The sequence below is a fragment of the Pristiophorus japonicus genome, chromosome 10, assembly GCF_044704955.1.
Source record: "Pristiophorus japonicus isolate sPriJap1 chromosome 10, sPriJap1.hap1, whole genome shotgun sequence".
Taxonomy (NCBI): Eukaryota; Metazoa; Chordata; class Chondrichthyes; family Pristiophoridae; genus Pristiophorus; species Pristiophorus japonicus.
Genome location: NC_091986.1, coordinates 49,530,510 through 49,552,274, shown reverse-complemented (window position 1 = coordinate 49,552,274; position 21,765 = coordinate 49,530,510). Strand labels below are relative to the sequence as shown.

General features: G+C 44.3%; 1 protein-coding gene across 3 annotated transcripts in view; it reads left to right on the top strand.

The window, feature by feature from the left end:
• Window positions 1-13,653, top strand: part of ankrd10a (ankyrin repeat domain 10a) — an 80,068-nt gene extending 66,415 nt beyond the window's left edge. For all 3 annotated transcript variants that reach the window (XM_070891807.1, XM_070891808.1, XM_070891809.1), the window contains exon 5: window positions 13,025-13,653. In XM_070891807.1, coding sequence (XP_070747908.1) covers window positions 13,025-13,521 — 497 coding nt within the window. In that variant the 3' untranslated portion in view covers window positions 13,522-13,653. The remainder of the gene's footprint in view (window positions 1-13,024) is intronic.
• Window positions 13,654-21,765: the final 8,112 nt, after the last annotated feature.

The window sequence follows — 21,765 nt, the reverse complement described above, 5'->3', positions numbered from 1 at the left end:
GTGATTGTGCCATGGACCCACAGACTGAGCTTCCCACATCAGGTTTGTTTTTCACATCTAAGTTGGAGGGGAGCATGAAACTGACCAGGGGACTGTTTGGTGAAGGAAGAAAACCAGATCAGTACCAGGGAATATCACAGCAAACTACCAGGGACTTTAAAATAGGAACCATTTGTTTCTAGCCATATAACTACAGGATTAAAACATCTAAATGAGGTGTGAAGAAAGAGATTGTGACAGTTTAAGCACATCAAGATGGTGGCTAGAAGAAACCTTTGGACAGAGTTCGGAACATGGGATGCTTTGCCACAAGTGACTGCCGCTAAATCAATGACCACATTCAAAGATGTACCAGATAGTTACTGAAAGAATAGAGTGTGGGGATAAAGTGAGAAAATGGGATTACCTTGGAGAGAAATAGGGAAAATGGGATTAGCTTGGGGAAGTGGGAGAGTGTAAAATCAGTCGAGAGGGCCTAAATTAAACAAGAATTGGCAACTCGTGCTTCAACATTTATATATGTATAAAACGGGTGGACTATTTTGGTTTAGTTTATTTCACTTGCATCTTCTGATGACAGACCCGTTCACGGAGGGAGCAATATTTTGAACGGTCTGAGCTGCTGGATGGAGTTGAGGTGGTCCCCACATTCTCCTTTGCGGCGCGAGGGCAGAGAGAGTTCCTTTAAATGCAGAATTGGAGCTTGAGATCAAAGGTTGATGGGGGAGGGGGAAAGCAGTTGCCAGGGAGTGAGGACAGTCTGGTCGAGGCTTATTTTCCAGTCTTCAATTAATGTGTCCTTGGCTATCAATGGTGTCAGCAAATATTGCTTATCCTTCCTACTTTCATAGAATCATAGAAATTTACAGCGCGGAAGGAGGCCATTTTGTCCCATCGTGTCCGCGCCGGCCGACCAAGAGCTATCCAGCCTAATCCCACTTTCCAGCTCTTGGTCCGTAATCCTGTAGGCTACGGCACTTCAAGTGCACATCCAAGTACTTTTTAAAAGTGGGAAGGGTTTCTGTCTCTACCACCCTTTCAGTCAGTGAGTTCCAGACCCCCACCACCCTCTGAATGAAAAAAACCCCCTAAAATCTTCTCTCATCCTCCTACCAATTACTTTAAATCTGTGCCCCCTTGTTGACCCCTCTGCTAAGGGAAATATGTCCTTCCTATCCACTCTATCTAGCCCCCTCATAATTTTATACACCTCAATAAGGTCTCCCCTCAGCCTCCTCTGTTCCAAAGAAAACAAACCCAGCCTATCCAATCTTTCCTCCTAGCTAAAATTCTCCAGTCCTGGCAACATCCTCGTAAATCTCCTCTGTACCCTCTCAAGTGCAATCACATCTTTTCTGCAATGTGAGCAGAACTACACGCAGTAGTGTAGCTGTGGCCTAACTATTGTTGTATTCCATGCCGTGACTAATAAAGGCAAGTATTCCGTATTCCTTCTTCACCACCTTATCTACCTGGCCTGCTACCTTCAGGAATCTGTAGACCTGGACTCCAAGGTCCCTTTGTTCCTTTACTTCTCAGTGTCCTACCATTTAATGTGCATTCCCTTGCCTTGTTAGCCCTCCCCAAATGCATTACCTCACATTTCTCCGGATTGAATTCCATTTGTCACTGTTCTACCCACCTGACAAGTCCATTGATATCTTCCTGCAATCTATAGTTTCTTCATTACCAACCACACAGCCAGCTGTAGTCCATCTCTGCATGCAGACTCAATAGTATGGGTGGTTGGCAGGCTGCAGCCACGGAGAGATCTGCAAAGCACTTGGAGCAGCCGGATCCCAGTTTGTCTACAAGGAACTTGGAAGAAAAGCACATTAATTATCAGTGAAGACTTGTTTTTGGTATTTGCTGCTTTTAACGACATTTTTCGGCAATGTTCTGCTCTACAGGTCGCCACTAGTTTCTCACTGGTGCTCAAGAACAATCCGAATGGGAGGTTGAGCCTTTTCACATTCTGACGCCATTGAATGGATCCTCCAAGTCGTTATCAACTCTGGGCGAGACCAGATCACCTGGTTTTGATATTGATGGTCATGGATCATCGGCCCCATCAATATCCATGAATTCATTGTTTTTTTAATTCATTCCCGGGATGTGGACGTCGCTGGCAAGGCCGGCATTTATTGCCCATCCCTAGTTGCCCTTGAGAAGGTGGTGGTGAGCCGCCTTCTTGAACCGCTGCAATCCTTGTGGTGAAGGTACTCCCATAGTGCTGTTAGAGAGGGAGTTCCAGGATTTTGACCCAGTGACGATGAAGGAACAGACGATTTTTTCCAAGTCAGGATGGTGTGAGGCTGGGAGAGGAACTTGGAGGTGGTGGTGTTCCCATGCGCCCTGATGCCTTTATCCTTCTAGGTGGTAGAGGTCGCGGGTTTGAGTGGTGCTGTCGAAGAAGCCTTAGCGAGTTGTTGCAGTGCATCGTATAGATAGTATGCACAAGTGAATGGGGTGCATTTATCTGCTGCCTTTGCAACTTCCAGGAGTGACGTCTGCACTGACCAGACCCAAAGCGGTTGTCATGACTGTTGAATTCTAAGCGGCGTTCCACCAAGGAAAGCTGGCCTCCACAAATTCTCCACGCAAAATCAGGGAGGACAAGCGCAGGTAGAGATGGTTCTCAGGTGTGACTGAACAGCTCGCACTAACCTTGCCGTGTACTACAGCACCAGAGGGGGCCATCTGGTCCTCTGAGACTCATGCAGTCTTCTCCGGCCAGAGGACCTTTCTGCTTCAGACCTTTTCCATCACAAAAGCAACTGGCCAAAGTGTTGGTTTTCAATTGCTGCATAAGAACAGAAAATGCTGGAATCACTCAGCAGGTCAGGCAGCATCTGTGGAATGAGGGAAAATGTTAACGTCTCAGGTTGATACCCATTGTCAAAACCCAAAAGGCAAATGTACACTTAATGCAAATGTCAGCTTCAGTACAGCCACTGGTCTGGTCCGGTAATGGTTGTTTAGTACAGATTCAGCATGTTCCTCGATTACAGTAAAAGGGATCGGTTTTCAAAATTTCCTGTTGACGAGCAAGGAAGTTCCTCTCGAACCTATACCGAGAAGACTCATTTGATCTGTTTCTTCAGCAAGTGACACCTTTGAGCGTTGCTTTTTACTCGTATAAATATAGTAACATTTTTCCAAGATGCTTGCTTCGTAAGTGACATTGGATGTCCAGCAGGAGTTGGGCCCGAGCTGAGAGACGTGATGAAAGGCAGGATGGAAAAAATAGATTAGACTGTTTGGATTCCTAAGGTACATAATATCCAATGTTAATGCACGAGACATAGTCAGATCTGTGACCTGAGCAACACTGCTTCATAATCATTCCTAGCTCAGGATATCTAGTTTCCCTGTTGCTCAATGGGCAGCGAGTATTATGCCACTGTTGCTTCATACCTGAATTTCTCATTAGAATAAATTACTGTATTTTTTTCTAAAATACTTTGCAATGTCAGGTCAGATACTTAAAATGCAAGTTGAAATTCAATATACATAGAAACATAGAAAATAGGTGCAGGAGTAGGCCATTCAATAAGATCATGGCTAATCATTCCCTCAGTACCTCTTTACTGCTTTCTCTCCATATCCCTTGATCCCCTTAGTCGTAAGGGCCATATCTAACTCCCTCTTGAATATATCCAATGAACTGGCATCAACAACTCTCTGCGGCAGGGAATTCCACAGGTTAACTTCTTCCCGCATCTAACCAGTCCCGTCAAAATCTTATACGTTTCTATGAGATGCCCTCTCATCCTTCTAAACTCCAGTGAATAAAGGCCCAGCTGATCCAGTCTCTCCTCATTTGTCAGTCCAGCCATCCCTGGAATCAGTCTGGTGAACCTTTACTGCACTCCCTCAATAGCAAGAACGTCCTTCCTCAGATTAGGAGACCAAAACTGAGCACAATATTCCAGGTGAGGCCTCACCAAGGCCCTGTACAACTGCAGTAAGACCTCCCTGCTCCTATACTCAAATCCCCTAGCTATGAAGGCCAACATACCATTTGCCTTCTTCACCGCCTGCATGTCCACTTTCAGTGACTGACGAAACATGACACCCAGGTCTCGTTGCACCTCCCCTTTTCTTAATCTGCTGCCATTCAGATAATATTCTGCCTTCGTGTTTTTGCCCCCAAAATGGATAACCTCACATTTATCCACATTATACTGCATCTGCCATTCATTTGCCCACTCACCTAACCTGTCCAAGTCACCCTGCAGCCTCTTAGCGTCCTCCTCACAGCTCACACCGCCACCCAGTTTAGTGTCATCCGCAAACTTGGAGATATTACACTCAATTCCTTCATCAAAATCGTTAATGTATATTGTAAAGAGCTGGGGTCCCAGCACTGAGCCCTGAGGCACTCCACTAGTCACTGCCTGCCATTCTGAAAAGGACCTGTTTATCCCGACTCTCTGGTTCCTGTCTGCCAATCAGTTCTCTATCCACGTCAGTACATTACCCCCAATACCATGCGCTTTGACTTTGCACACCAATCTCTTGTGCGGGACCTTGTCAAAAGCCTTTTGAAAGTCCAAATACACCACATCCACTGGTTCTCCCTTGTCCACTCTGCTAGTTACATCCTCAAAAAATTCCAGAAGATTCGTCAAGCATGATTTCCCTTTCATAAATCCATGCTGACTTGGTCCGATCCTGTCACTGCTTTCCAAATGCACTGCTATTTCATCCTTAATGATCGATTCCAACATTTTCCCCGCTACTGATTTCAGGCTAATTATCCGTTTTCTCTCACCCTTTTTTCCATTAGCTACCCTCCAGTCCATAGGAACTGATCAAGAGTTGATAGACTGTTGGAAAATGATCACCAATGCATCTACTATTTCTAGGGCCACTTCCTTAAGTACTCTAGGATGCAGACTATCAGGCCCCGGGGATTTATCGGCCTTCAATCCCATCAATTTCCCTAACACAATTTCCCGCCTACTAAGGATATCCTTCAGTTCCTCCTTCTCACTAGACCCACTGTCCCCTAGTACAATCAAAAGGTTACTTGTGTCTTCCTTCGTGAAGACAGAACCGAAGTATTTGTTCAATTGGTCTGCCCTTTCTTTGTTCCCCATTATAAATTCACCTGAATCTGACTGCAAGGGATCTACGTTTGTATTCACTAATCTTTTTCTCTTCACATATTTATAGAAGCTTTTGCAGTCAGTTTTTATGTTCCCTGCAAGCTTCTTCTCGTACTCTATTTTCCCCCTCTTAATTAAACCCTTAGTCTTTCTCTGTTGAATTCTAAATTTCTCCCAGTCCTCAGGTTTGTTGCTTTTTCTAGCCAAATTATATGCCTCTTCCTTGGCTTTAACACTATCCTTAATTTCCCTTGTTAGCCACCTTCCCCGTTTTATTTTTACTCTGGACAGGGATGTACAATTACTGAAGTTCATCCATGTGATCTTTAAATGTTTGCCATTACATATCCATTGTCAACCCTTTAAGTATCCTTTTAAGTCTATTCTAGCCAATTCACGCCTCATACCGTCGAAGTTACCTTTCCTTAAGTTCAGGACCCTAGTTTCCGAATTAACTGTGTCACTCTCCATCTTAATAAAGAATTCTATCATATTATAGTCATTCTTCCCCAAGGGGCCTCGCACAAGATTGTTAATTAGTCCTTTCTCATTACACATCGCCCAGTCTAGTTGGTTCCTCGACATATTGGTCGAGAAAACCATCCCTGATACACTCCAGGAAATCGTCCTCCACCGCATTGCTACCAGTTTGGTTAGCCCAATCAATATGTAGATTAAAGTCATCCATGATAACTGCTGTACCTTTATTGCACACATCCTTTATTTCTTGTTTGATGCTGTCCCCAACCTCACTACTACTGTTTGGTGGTCTGTACACAACTCCCACTAGCATTTTCTGCCCTTTGGAATTCCGCAGCTCCACCCATACCGATTCCACATCATCGAGGCTAATGTCCTTCCTTACTATTGCATTAATTTCCTCTTTAACAAGCAAAGCCCCCCAGCCCCCTGCCTCCTTTTACTTTCTGTCTATCTTTCCTAAATGTTGAATACCCTTGCATGTTGAGTACTCAGCCTTGGTCACCCTGTAGCCATGTCTCTGTGATGCCAATTACATCATACCCGTTAACTGTTTTCTGCGCAGTTAATTCGTCCACCTTATTCCGAATACTCCTTGCATTGAGGCACAGAGCCTTCAGGCTTGTCTTTTTAACACACTTTGCCCCTTTAGAATTTTGCTGTAATGTGGCCCTTTTTATTTTTACCTTGGGTTTCTCTGTCCTCCACTTTTACTATTCTCCTTTCTATCTTTTGCTTCTGACTCCATTTTATTTTGCTCTCTCTCCCTGCATAGGTTCCCATCCCCCTGCCATATTAGTTTAACTTCTCCCCAACAGCACTAGCAAACACTCCCCCGAGGACATTGGTTTCGGTCCTGCCCAGGTGCAGACCGTCCGGTTTGTACTGGTCCCACCTCCCCCAGAACTGGTTCCAATGTCCCAGGAATTTGAATCCCTTCCTTCTGCACCACTGCTCAAGCCACGTATTCATCTGAGCTATCCTGCAATTCCTATTCTGACTAGCACGTGGCACTGGAAGCAATCCTGTGATTACTACTTTTGAGGTCCTACTTTTTAATTTAACTCCTAGCTCCCTAAATTCATCTCGTAGGACCTCATCCCGTTTTTTTTACCTATATTCACCTCGACAACTGGCTGTTCATCCTCCCTTTTCAGAATGTCCTGCACCTGCTCCGAGACATCCTTGACCCTTGCACCAGGGAGGCAACATACCATCCTGGAGTCTCGGTTGCGGCCGCAGAAACGCCTATCTATTCCCCTTACAATTGAATCCCCGATCACTATAGCTCTCCCACTCTTTTTCCTGCCCTCTTGTGCAGCAGAGCCAGCCACGGTGCCATGAACTTGGCTGCTGCTTCTCTTCCCTGATGAGCATCCCCCTCAACAGTACTCAAAGCGGTGTATCTGTTTTGCAGGGGGATGACCGCAGGGGATCCCTGCAATACCTTCCTTGCACTGCTCTTCCTATTAGTCTTCCATTCCCTATCTGGCTGTGGACCCTTTACCTGCGGTAAGACCAACTCGCTAAATGTGCTATTCACATCATTCTCAACATCGTGCATGCTCCAGAGTGAATCCACCCGCAGCTCCAGTTCTGCAATGCGGTCCGTCAGGAGCTGGAGGCGAATGCACTTCCTGCACATGTAGTCATCAGGGACACCAGAAGCGTCCCTGACTTCCCACATAGTACAGGAGGAGCATAACACGTGTCCGAGCTCTCCTGCCATGACTTAACCCTTAGATTAACCAAATTGGGCAACAACAATGTTAAAATGTTACTGATAAAGAAAAAGAAAAAGAAAAGTTACTTACCAATCACTTACCCCCTTGGCTGTGACGTCACCTTTCGAATTCTTTTTACTTCTTTTTTGCCTCCCTGCTGCAGCTGCTCTCACCAACAAACTCCCACCTCCACGAACTCCCCGGACTCCTCGCTCACGGGCCTTTATAGGCCTCTGGCTCCTCGATCTCCCGCCTCACCAACGAACTCCCGCCTCCACGAACTCCCCGGACTCCTCGCTCACGGGCCTTTATAGGCCTCTGGCTCCTCGATCTCCTGTCTCACCAACGAACTCCCGCCTCCACGAACTCCCCGGACTCCTCGCTCACGGGCCTTTATAGGCCTCTGGCTCCTCGATCTCCGCCTCACCAACGAACTCCCGCCTCCCCGGACTCCTCGCTCATGGGCCTTTATAGGCCTCTGGCTCCTCTATCTTCCGCCTCACCGACGAATTCCTGCCTCCACGAACTCCTTAGTTAGAACATAGCATAAGAATACACCTCTCCGCCTTTCTCTCCTTTAATCTCTTTGACCAAGCTTTTGGTTACCTGTCCTAATATCTCCTTATGTGACGCAGTGTGAAATATTGTCTGATAAACGCTCCTGTGAAGCACCTTGGAACGTTTTACTGCATTCAAGGTGCTATATAAATACAAGCTGTTGTTTCCTTTCGCTGATTAGAAAACACTTTTGAAGACTTCAAAAACTAGTAGAGCTTAAAACCTGTTTTGTGGGATAGTTCCTGAAATGCCACAGTAAGGCGCTCCTGGTCCTCGAAGGGAATCCTTTACACGGGAGTCCTTTCTTGGCAAAGAAACATTTACTGCCTGAATTTGAAAGATGTGAGAAAGGAGTCTAAAAGGACAATGACCCCAGCTGCTGTCTCCACCTTCAGGCTTCCAGTCCTTCAAACCTGAGTGCTGAGACCAATAAGTCTGATGCTGAGTGAGAGTCTCATAGAAGGCTGTACCCTTCATTTTATACAACCAAGTCAAAACAGAAATTGCCCTTAGACCAGGTTAACCTCAGGCTCAACTGTCAATAGACAAGATATTCTAACTCCTTTTCACCTCTTAATCCTGAGGAAGACATCAAGTTGCTTCCGCTACCATAGATTATTGCAAAGAGACTCTGAGAAAATAGCTGTGGATCTTAAAGGATTTGTATTATCAGTCTGCGAATCAACAGTCACATAGAAATTGCTTTAGGTTTAGTGTTGAGGGAGTCCATCTTGAAAACTAATCTCTCACACCAGTATTCAGTCTGTTCCCAAAGGAGCTGTCTATAGTTGGTGCTCTTGGACAGCTACACATCTACCCTTGCTTGGACAGCCTCTCAAGCTGTCACCCAGGCAGCAGTCTAGCAGATATTGTTCGTTCAGAAGTCCTGACTTCCTCAGGAACCAAGTTTCACTTAGTGCTGGATTTGGCCTCCATACAAAACCATTTTCACCTATTCCTGGATATCAATTACTTCAAAATGAGCAAGAGGAAATATTCCGATTTGATGCTATACGTGGAACTTGGGACTGATGATGTCCAATTAGTTGGTGTTGGATAATAGATTCGGTCAGTGTTGGATAATAGCCCATTCTCATGCTGAGTCAGTCTGTGAAGATTTTTGAGGCAGTTTAAGGCAGTATTTTGGAATACCATGTATAGTTTCACTCGCTATTGTTGTCTTGATATTTCAACAGTTCACAGCGACCAGTGTTTTGATCCCAAGTGTGAACTGAGCGGGACTTCTCTGTTTCTCAACTTTAGATTTTGTTTATACAACTTTTAGTGTAAATATTTCAATTTATTTTGCTACATATATGCAAATATTATCATTCATTTATTTATACTGACAGCTGGATGATTGAGGAAGAAAGGTAGGTTCCCTACCATAATATGGGCTTCCCCGTTCCGTGCTTGAAGTCTCAGCTCTCTTTACTTACTCACTAGTTTCCCATCCTTTGCCCCTTTCCTTCTGACTTGCTGCAGGTCGGTCTTTCTGTGTTAATGCCTCTTGGTTTCTGCTCCTTCTGGTCAAAGGGTTAAGGATGCTTCAGAACATAGCCTTGGTCAAGGTAGCTCAAACCCAGTGTCTCTCGGTGCTAAAATTATGAGGGAGCTTGACAAGGTGGATGCAGAGAGGATGTTTCCACTGACAGGGGAGACTAGAACTAGGGGGCATAATCTTAGAATAAGAGGCTGCCTTCACTACCTCAGAGAGCTGTGGAAGCTGGGTCTTTGAATACATTTAAGACGGAGATAGACAGTTTCTTAACCGATAAGGGGTTATGGGGAGTGGGCAGGGAAGTGGACCAGGGTCTATGATCGGATCAGCCATGATCTTATTGAATGGTGGAGCAGGCTCGAGGGGCCATGTGGCCTATTCCTGCTCCTATTTCTTATATTCTTATGTTCTTAAACAGTGTTGAATGGCAGGCGTTGCTTCCAAAGAATGAGAAAAATCATAATTAGAACAGGTAATCATAACCTGATTGAATTAAAATAAATGCACAATGAACTCTCACTACAGAGGATATAATCTGTTCAGAGAAAGGACATTTGGTAAATATTTTTATTAAGATACATAGATATTCTTCATAATCCCATGTGTAACTTGCTGAGAAATACTTTGTATCTGCAAATTATCTCTGCTAAAATAAAACCAGAAAATGATGAATCAGTCAGCATCTGTGGAGAGAACAGACGATGTGTAAACTCCTGATCACAACGTTACTGGACAAAACTAGCATTAACGTCAAGGTATAAGTGATGGGTTCCTTGGGCTAATGGGTTCCTTGGGTTATAGAGTGTGACTCTGGTTAGTCTGTATATTGATGCTTCAGTTTCTTTGAAAGAATTAAATGTAACTTTGTTATTGACTTTAGTTACAAGTGCAAAAAGTTTGCTTAGCCTGAAGTATGTGAAATTACACCTCTTCGAATAGTTTTGTACTTGTGTTGCTGTTCTGTACTCTTGAGTTGCAACAATAAAGAAATCTTAATGCCTAACTAAAATGTTCCAGTCCATTAATTCAGCTCATTTTCCCTTCCCTTGCAATCTCGCTCACTATCCCCAGCCTGGAGCAGCTGGGGAGCTACTTCCTGACCTTAGGAGAAAACCCAAGCCTTTTTTCAGCAGGCTGGCGATCGATGAATAATTCTTTCTATCCTGAGCGCAGGTGGGGAAAGGAAAGTCTCCCCAGTCGCTGTCTGGTGAGGCACAGCCTGTTGCTACTTTTGTCTGTCCGTGACTCGCATTTAGCTCCGTCTATTCCGTAACCAGTATGATATTCACATCGCCAGTGGCGTGGTAGCCAGAGCTCCATTTTAAAATCCTAATGCAGTGAATATGGAAAGATTTTAGAAATACTTTACAACATGCAGCAGGGTGGAGCCTTGTGTACGCAGTTCCTCTATCAATATCCACTGGTTCGAACCTGTCGATATTCAGTAACCGAGTATCGAGGTGGAGGGACGCGAGGCCCAAGGACAAATGCGTAGAAAAGGGATGTATTTGTTGTTCTTGTTGCTTTAGAATTCAGATGCCACTAAACGGTCTCTCATTACTGAATATTTTCAGACCAATGCTACCATTCTCTTAATTTGTCTCAAACTATTACTGAATGTGTTTTTTTTTGTCTGTTGTGAATATTGAATCTTAAACCGCCGCTGGACTTGATGCAACCTATCTATCCAAACTATTCCTTGTAACCCCTCACCCCACAACCTCGACCAATGATGGCAGAGCCTTGAACTACCTCAGCTGTGCCCACCCCTTCCCATCCCCTCATTTATTCCCCCATCCCCTCACCCGCTCCCCATACCCCTTTCCCCGTCCCTCACCGCTCACCCCATTCCCTCCCTTACCTCCTCCCCATCCTCTCACCCCATCCCCTCCTGTTCTTTGCAAATGCAGTGTTCCCAGCCGTAGAATGGGGGGAGGGAGAGAGCAGTTGGACCCTGTACTGTAAAAATAGTACAAGGTATTTGTGAAATGGAGGTGGTACTCAATAAGATAATGGGACTAAAGGCGGATAAATCCCCTGGACTTGATGGCTTGCATCCTAGGGTCTTAAGAGAAGTAGCGACAGGGATAGTGGATGCATTGGTTGTACTTTACCAAAATTCCCTGGATTCTGGGGAGGTTCCAGGAGATTGAAAAACTGCAAATGTAACACCTCTATTTAAAAAAAAAAGGTGGCAGACAAAAAGCAGGAAACTATAGACAAGTTAAGCCTGACATCTGTGGTTGGGAAAATGTTGGAGTCCATTATTAAGGAAGCAGTAGTGGGACATTTGGAAAAGCATGATTTAATCAAGCAGAGTCAGCATGGATTTATGAAGGGGAAGTCATGTTTGACTAATTTGCTGGAATTCATTGAGGATGTAATGAACAGGGTGGATAAAGGGAAACCAGTGGATGTGGTGTATTTGGACTTTCTGAAGGGGTGCCGCAGGGATCAGTGTTGGGACCCCAACTATTTACAATCTATATTAATGACTTGGAGGAAGGGACTGAGTGTAACATAGCCAAGTTTGCTGAGGATACAAAGATGGGAGGAAAAGCAATGTGTGAGGAGGACACAAAAAAAATCTGCAAAAGGACATAGACAAGTGAGTGGACAAAAATTTGGCAAATGGAGTATAATGTTGGAAAGTGTGAGGTCATGCACTTTCACAGAAAAAATCGAAGAGCAAGTTATTATTTAAATGGAGAAAAATTGCAAAGTGCTGCAGTACAGCGGGACCTGGGGACCCTGGTGCATGAAACACATAAGGATCATATGCAGATACAGCAAGTGATCAGGAAGGCCAATGGAATCTTGGCCTTTATTGCAAAGGGGATGGAGTATAAAAGCAGGGAAGTCTTGTTACAGTAGTTATACAGGGTGTTGGTGAGGCCACACTTGGAATACTGCATACAGTTTTGGTTTCCATATTTAAGAAATAATATACTTGCTTTGGAGGCAGTTCAGAGAAGGTTCACTAGGTTGATTCCAAGAGATGAAGGGGTTGACTTATGAGGAAAGGTTGAGTAGGTTGGGCCTCTACTCACTGGGACTTTGAAGAATGAGAGGTGTTATTGAAATGTATAAGGTTATGAGGGGGCTTGACAAGGTTGATGCAGAGAGGATGTTTCTACTGATAGGAGAGACTAGAACTCGGGGGCATAATCTTAGAATAAGGGGCTGCCCTTTTAAAACTGAGATGAGGAGGAATTTCTTCTCAGAGGGTTGTAAATCTGTGGAATTAGCTGCCTCAGAGAGCTGTGGAAGCTGGGTCATTAAATAAATTTAAGACCGAGATAGACAGTTTCTAAACCGATAAGGGAATAAGGGGTTATGTAGAGCGAGCAGGGAAGTGGACCTGAGTCCATGATCGGATCAGCCATGATAATATTAAATGGTGGAGCAGGCTCCAGGGGCGGTATGGCCTACTGCTCCTATTTCTTATGTTTTACGTTCCTATGAAATGCCAGAATTGGCAACACCAACCCCCTACCCCATCCCAACCCTAACCCCGACCTATCCCAGCCGCACCCACAACTCTCCACCACAGCCCCAACTAAAGGGCAATAATAGAGTAAGAACTGTTTTTTAAATAATAACGTTTGAAGTGTTCCAGTGCTGTGACAGTGTGTGTCTTACCACAGATATGGACGGCTGTAGCTACATAGACAAAATGTTGGCCAACCAAGCTGCCACAAACGGATCCTTCCCCAGCTTCAGCTTCTCCCCACTTCAGGTGAATGGATTGGGCAGTGTCTCCGACAGCAGGGCCGTAGAATGGGCCGGCGGTTTCTGCAACGACCCTGCCCCGACCTCCTGCAATGGAAGCGGATTTCAGACCGACGGAATCACCCGAAGCGCAGAAAGCGTTCAGCCGCTGTCCGAAACGTGCGGCTCGCTGCACCAGAACGGAAGCCCCAGCAGCTGCGTGGCGCTCAAACCAACGTGGCTATCCTGCCCCACAACCGGGGCCCTCGATGACCATGACCCACTCCAGTACGGCCACTATCACGGGTTTGGAGACACGGCTGAAAGCATTCCCGACCTCAACAGCTGCATGGAACATTCCAGCTCGGTTAAGGTCGAACAGAGCTATAACAATGCTGTTTACAGCGCAGTCCACCTCTTCCATGGCTCATAAGGAGGGTTTGGTGGGGAGCTGGTTGATAAGTGATGGATTTCTGCTAGTGTGATCTTGCTGGTGACCACTCTGTAGATGACCACACTGATTTTTTTTTCACTTGCAGGAATAAATAAAATGCTTGAAAATTTCTGTTTATATTTTTATATTTACATTTAAACTGGTATTGTCTTGTTAACCTGGAACATTAATTGAGATTCACACACACTACGAAGAATAGCTGTTCAGCCCCTCGATCCTGCTACACAAGAACAGGAGGCAGCCATTCAGCCCCCTCGATCCTGTTGCACAAGAACAAGAGGAGGCCATTCAGCCCCTCGATTCTGCTACACAAGAACAGGAGGAAGCCATTCGGCCCCTCGATCCTGTTACACAAGAACAAGAGGAGGCCATTCAGCCCCTCGATTCTGCTACACAAGAACAGGAGGAAGCCATTCGGCCCCTCGATCCTGTTACACAAGAACAGGAGGCTGCCATTCAGCCACTTGGGCCCGTTACACAAGAACAGGAGGTGGCCAGTCAACCTTTCAAGCCCGTTCCACCTGTTGATGGAGATTTGTTACCTGGGCAAGCACAGTTAATATTTGGGACTAGATTAAATTGAACCAATGAAAGCAGGAAAGCAAATTAAAAAAAAAAACAGCATTTCTAAATTTCACTGTTGTTCTGATTGGATAATTAATGTCATTTGAACATTTGGGATGGAACCTGTAATTTAAGTCCACATTAACTCTTTCCACACAGTGATTCAAATTTTCCATTTTAATCAGTGAAATTCTCCTCGAGGCGACTTAAGTTTTGGTAACATTGTTTGCAGTGATTTTTAATTGTTGAAAAGCATGTCTTGTGGGTGTATATGAGTTTAGTAATTTGCTGCTTATGGTCCTGGACTAGTAACACTCGGGCTGCGATTTCAAATCCCACCGGGGCAAATTGTGAGTTTGAATTCAGTAAATCTGGACATTTCTGGGCTGGCACCGGATAAAATAAATTATCACCAAAGCTGATGGATTGTTGTAAAATCCCACCTGGCTCACTAATGTCCATTAGGGAAGGAAACCTGCTGTCCTTACCCATTCTGGGATAATATTGCGCAAGTATATGTGTGTCGATTAAATGTATCACAACAGTACGGAAGTGATGGTCTCACCTTGTGTTTCAGTCCAGACTTTACCATTTTAAGTTTATGTGGTGGTAAGATACAACTGAACAAAGGTAGAACTCTTTGTTCGAAGGATTAATGGTTACATGTTTTTAATGTGATGATCTGTGGATTCAGTTAAAGAAACATTTGAGTAATTAAAAGCTTTAAAAAATATTCTGCATGATTGAGAGCTTGCATTAACTGCTGTCATTCAAATCTCAGTTATTTTCAGCCTGAATGAGTTTAACCAGCTTTCTGCAAACCTTTGCCCGGGGCTGTGTTGGTTAAATCAGCAAGAAAGTCGATGTTTTGCTTTTTAAAAATGTGAGACAAATGTGTGTTTCCATGCCATTGTACATTTCAGATTTTAATTGTTAAAGTTGCATCTGAAAGGAAAGTGTTTAATTCCACCAGCCTATAACCACCTGCATTAAAAGCATTATCCGTGTCATTCTCACTTTGCTAATTGCATGTTTAACGTTTTCCTTGAGGTGCATCAAGAGCTTTTACTTCATTTTGTAAAACGATTGGTTTATAAAGCATTAAATAAAGTTTTTCACAGTACCCTTTTTAAAAAAAAAAGATTTGCCTTCCAAAGTATTTTATTTTAGAGATGTTTCTTAGTGCCGTAAATAATTGATTTTCATATCACATTGTTGCACATTGTTGAAACAGAAACACTGCCGAGCAGTTTGTTGAATTACTATCTTTGGTGTAATACAAAAAATATACACTGATAAAATCCTGTATCTGAAATGCTACCGCCATATTTAAGCCATGACTTCATACAGTCAAAAGTTTATTAAAAATAGCCAGCCAGCTTCTGATGACATAAAAACATAGAACATTGGTGCAGGAGTAGGCCATTCGGCCCTTCGAGCCTGCACCGCCATTCAATGAGTTCATGGCTGAACATACAACTTCAGTACCCCATTCCTGCTTTCTCGCCATACCCCTTGATTCCCCCTAGTAGTAAGGACTACATCTAACTCCTTTTTGAATATATTTAGTGAATTGGCCTCAACAACTTTCTGTGGTAGAGAATTCCACAGGATCACCACACTCTGGGTGAAGACGTTTCTCCTCATCTCGGTCCTAAATGGCTTACCCCTTATCCTTAGACTGTGACCCCTGGTTCTGGACTTCCCCAACATTGGGAACATTCTTCCTGCATCTAACCTGTCTAAACCCATCAGAATTTTAAACGTTTCTATGCGATCCCCTCTCATTCTTCTGAACTCCAGTGAATACAAGCCCAGTTGATCCAGTCTTTCTTGATATGTCAGTCCCGCCATCCCGGGAATCAGTCTGGTGAACCTTCGCTGCACTCCCTCAATAGCAAGAATGTCCTTCCTCAAGTTAGGAGACCAAAACTGTACACAATACTCCAGGTGTGGTCTCATCAAGGCCGTGTACAAATATAGTAACACCTCCCTGCCCCTGTACTCAAATCCTCTCGCTATGAAGGCCAACATGCCATTTGCTTTCTTAACCGCCTGCTGCACCTGCATGCCAACCTTCAGTAACTGATGTACCATGACACCCAGGTCTCGTTGCACCTCCCCTTTTCCTAATCTGTCACCATTCAGATAATAGTCTGTCTCTCTGTTTTTACAACCAAAGTGGATAACCTCACATTTATCCAGATTATACTTCATCTGCCATGCATTTGCCCACTCACCTAACCTATCCAAGTCACTCTGCAGCCTCATAGCATCCTCCTCGCAGCTCACACTGCCCCCCAACTTAGTGTCATCCGCAAATTTGGAGATACTACATTTAATTCCCTCGTCTAAGTCATTAATGTACAATGTAAACAGCACAGAACCTTGCGGTACCCCACTAGTCACTGCCTGCCATTCTGAAAAGTACCCATTTACTCCTACTTTTTGTTTCCTGTCTGCCAACCAGTTCTCAATCCATGTCAGCACACTACCCCCAATCCCATGTGCTTTAACTTTGCACATTAATCTCTTGTGTGGGACCTTGTCGAAAAACTTCTGAAAGTCCAAATACACCACATCAACTGATTTTCCCTTGTTCACGCTACTGGAATTTTTTGAGGATGTTTCCAGATTTGTCAAGCATGATTTCCCTTTCACAAATCCATGCTGAATTGGACCTATCATGTCACCTCATTCCAAATGCGCTGCTATGACATCCTTAATAATTGATTCCATCATTTTACCCACTACCGATGTCAGGCTGACCGGCCTATAATTCCCTGTTTTCTCTCTCCCTCCTTTTTTAAAAAGTGGAGTTACACTGGCTACCCTCCACTCCATAGGAACTGATCCAGAGTCAATGGAATGTTGGAAAATGACTGTCAATGCATCCGCTACTTCCAAGGCCACCTCCTTAAGTACTCTGGGATGCAGACCATCAGGCCCTGGGGATCTATCGGCCTTCAATCCCATCAATTTCCCCAACACAATTTCCCGACTAATAAGGATTTCCTTTAGTTCCTCCTTCTTACTAGATCCTCTGACCCCTTTTATATCCAAAAGGTTGTTTGTATCCTCCTTAGTGAATACCGAACCAAAGTACTTGTTCAATTGGTCTGCCACTTCTTTGTTCCCCGTAATGACTTCCCCTGATTCTGACTGCAGGGGACCTACGTTTGTCTTTACTAACTTTTTTCTCTTTACATATCTATAGAAGCTTTTGCAGTCCATTTTAATGTTCCCTGCAAGCTTCTTCTCATACTCCATTTTCCCTGCCCTAATCAAACCCTTTGTCCTCCTCTGCTGAGTTCTAAATTTCTCCCAGTCCCCGGGTTCGCTGCTATTTCTGGCCAATTTGTATGCCACTTCCTTGGCTTTAATACTATCCCTGATTTTCCTTGATAGCCAGGGTTGAGCCACCTTCCCTTTTTTATTTTTACGCCAGACAGGGATGTACAATTGTTGTAGTTCATCCATGCGGTCTCAATGTCTGCCATTGGCCATCCACAGTCAATCCCTTAAGTATCATTCGCCAATCTATCCTCGCCAATTCACGCCTCATACCTTCAAAGTTACCCTTCTTTAAGTTCTGGACCATGGTCTCTGAATTAACTGTTTCATTCTCCATCCTAATGTAGAATTCCACCATATTATGGTCACTCTTCCCCAATGGGCCTCGCACAACGAGATTGCTAATTAATCCTCTCATTACACAACACCCAGTCTAAGATAGCGTTCCCCTTAGTTGGTTCCTCGACATACTGGTTTAGAAAACCATCCCTTATGCACTCCAGGAAATCCTCCACCGTATTGTTTTCAGTTTGGTTAGCCCAATCTATATGCATATTAAAGTCACCCATGATAACTGCTGCACCTTTATTTCATGCATCCCTAATTTCCTGCTTGATGCTCTCCCCAACATCACTACTACTGTTTGGAGGTCTGTACACAACTCCCACAAGCGTTTTCTGCCCTTTGGTATTCCGTAGCTCCACCCATACCGAGTCCACATCATCCAAGCTAATGTCTTTCCTTACAATTGCATTAATTTCCTCTTTAACCAGCAACGCCACCCCACCTCCTTTTCCTTTCTGTCTATCCTTCCTAAATGTTGAATACCCTTGGATGTTGAGTTCCCAGCCTTGGTCACCCTGGAGCCATGTCTCCGTGATGCCAACCACATCGTATCCGCTAACTGCTATCTGCACAGTTAATTCATCCACCTTATTCCGAATACTCCTCGCATTGAGGCACAGAGCCTTCAGGCTTGCCTTTTTAACACACTTTGACCCTTTAGAATTTTGCTGCAAAGTGGCCCTTTTTGTTTTTTGCCTTGGGTTTCTCTGCCCTCCACTTTTACTCATCTCCTTTCTGTCTTTTGCTTCTGTCTCCATTTTGTTTCCCTCGGTCTCCCTGCATTGGTTCCCATTCCCCTGCCATATTAGTTTAACTCCTCCCCAACAGCACAAGCAAACACCCCTCCTAGGACATTGGTTCTAGTCCTGCCTAGGTGCAGACCGTCGGTTTGTACTGGTCCCACTTCCCCCAGAACCGGTTCCAATGCCCCAGGAATTTGAATCCCTCCCTGCTGCACCACTGCTCAAGCCACATATTAATCTGAGCTATCCTGCGATTCCTACTCTGACTAGCACGTGGCACTGGTAGCAATCCTGAGATTACTACTTTTGAGGTCCTACTTTTTAATTTAGCTCCTAGCTCCTTAAATTCGTCTCGTAGGACCTCATCCTGTTTTTTACCTATATCGTTGGTACCAATGTGCACCTCGGTGTAAAGTCTTCAGATTTTTATCGATTTGGTCCAGAGAGCTCTGGTTCAGTTTATATCATGCACATCAATCTAAGCCGCCACTCCAGTGCAGTGCTGAGGGAGTGCTGCACTGTCGGAGGTGCCGTCTTTCGGATGAGATGTTAAAACGAGGCCCGTCTGCTCTCTCAGGTGGACGTAAAAGATCCCATGGCACTATTTTAAAGAGCAAGGGAGTTATCCCTGGTGTCCTGTCCAATATTGATCCCTCAATCAACCTCACTAAAATAGATTATCTGGTCATTATCACATTGCTGTTTGTGGGAGCTTGCTGTGTGCAAATTGGCTGCCACATTGCCCACATTACAACACTGACCACACTCCAAAAGTACTTAGTTGGCTGTGAAGCGCTTTGAGACGTCCGGTGGTCGTGAAAGGCGCTATATAAATGCAAATCTTTGTTTTTACTTATGAAAAGCCAAATTTGGGTTAACTCCAAGCTGTGTTTTTGAAAAACAATTGGTATTTCACCCACAGACCATTCAGGATATTGAAATACCAGACACGAGTCACTCCTCAAAAGTTTGGACTCTTCTATCATCCATGTGGAGACAGTGGGGAGCCATCATGCACATCCCACATCAGTTCACACCTGCAATGTCAGGAGGATTTCCATGCAATATGCAGTATTATCTTGTTAAACAGATATCATTGCTATCACTCCTGCATCGAGAGGGAAGTTTCACTTCGAGGTGCTAAGCTTGATTGTAGGTAGGTGACCCTCTTAACACAGCTGACGGGTCATCTACCCGAATTGTTAACTCTGTTTCTCTCCACATATGCTGCCTGAGATTTCCAGCATTTTCTGTTTTTATTTCAGCATCCGCAGTATTTTGCTTTTGTATTGGGTCAGAGGTCAGTCCTGGTTTCCCCACCTCTCTTAGGATAGGTCAGACTCGAGGGGACTTTGAGGCTGGACCAGGGGCAGTTAACCTGTGAGTGATTTTAGCTCATAACTAGATAGCGGAGGACGTGGGTATTTTATGATGTGAAGAGTGACAGGGATATGATTGAAAATCACTGAAAACTGTTTTCTGTTTGTTCATATATTTCCTGTTAAAAATTCTGTTGGTTTACACTTGGATTGATCTTCCCTGAGTGCCTTTCAGAGTGCATTGTATGTGAGATTATAATATCCAGGACACACAAAGGTTCTGATCTCTGCAGTTCCGACATTACAACAGTATTTCATTGACTGTAAAGCGCTTCATGAGGTCATGAAAGGCGCTCTAGAAATGCAAGTCTTTCTTTGGGTCGCAATTTTCCTTAACCAGATATTGTGAAGAAAGGATGCTCTCCAGTTCATAAGGGACATGACGTCCACTTAAGGGAGTAATGTGTGCAGACCCTAAATGCCCGGATCTCCGAAATGGAAAGAGCCAGGATTATACAAACATCTGCCTGTGTGCAGATCTCCCTGGGAATTCATTCTAGCACATTTCCATTTATACCTCTTCTCGGGCGTGCAGATCGTGAGCACTGACTCTACAAGGACAGTTCGATTCAGGCACACCTCTGTCTGCAGCAATGGCGCAGGAGAACCGCTGGTTATATCCAATTGTTGGACCTTTGCTTCTTTTCATTTCTAAACTATTTAAGCCATTAATCAGATTAAGCTGCGAATTAATCAATCACTTGCATGTCCTCTTAATTTGACGAAAAGTATTTTGTCAGCACCTAACAGCCCATCTTAATGATTCAAATCTCAGTCGAGAATACTGAAGGGGAGAATGTATGTAAATAGTCAAACTGTGTGTGAGAGAGTCTCCAATCTATGCAAAGGAAACGAGCATAAAGATCATACCATAAAACAGAGTACATTTTATCAACAACACAGATTATCTGGCTCCGCCAATTCTGACCTGCACATCCCCGAATTTAATCGCTCCATCATTGGCGGCTGTGCCTTCAGCTGCCTGAATCCTAAGCTCTGGAATTCCCTCCCCAAACCTCTCGCTTCTCTCCTACTTTAAGAGGCTCCTTAAAACCTACCTCTTTGACCAAGCTTTTTGTCACCAGTCCTAATATCTCCTATATGGCTCAGTGACAAAATTTGCTTGCTAATTGCTCCTGTGAAATACCTTAGGAGGTTTTAGTACGTTAAAGGTGCTATATAAATGCAAGTTATTGCATCTGGGCACACATGCGGAGGAAACTCCAAGCCCTACATTTCTGCAAGAGCACTGTGATGTTGCACAGATGTTGGAACTGCCGACAACTATTTTCTCTGGTCCCGCTGTGTGACTGACCACATCCATGTGAGCATTCTGGGTCAATTTCTTCTGGAACTTTACCCTGCGGATATTGGTATAAATTCACACGAAATAGTCACTCATAGTTCAACGTCAAGGAATATTTTAAATTGTTGCATCGAGCAGTGATGAAAGCTGTATCAAACTTTGAAACAGTTTAAACCTTTGTTGGAAGAGATGTAAAAATAAATCATTGATGTCCCCCACACTCTGTGTCGAATAGATGCCATTGGGAAAGCAGAGGGAGGTCTGTCACCTTGTGCCCAGCTGCAGTATTGCACTTTCCCTGGGTTTGTTTCTCGATATTCTGGTGAAGAAGCTGCCTTGCTTGCTGCCAATTAATTCGTGAACAAACAAAAGTTCGAACCTGACATTAAATGACTGCCAGTTAAGGTGTAACAGTTTTTGTTTATTCTCGGGATGTGGATCAGCAATCAGAAAACAAAGAAATCTGTTCCATAAAACCAACAAAAAAACGAAGCTGGATGATGGAGACAACACAGCAATCTGCAATCTCACCCCACAGAACGTTTGGCCCCTTTCCCCCGCACTGCCCTCCCCGTCACCATCTGACCCAAAA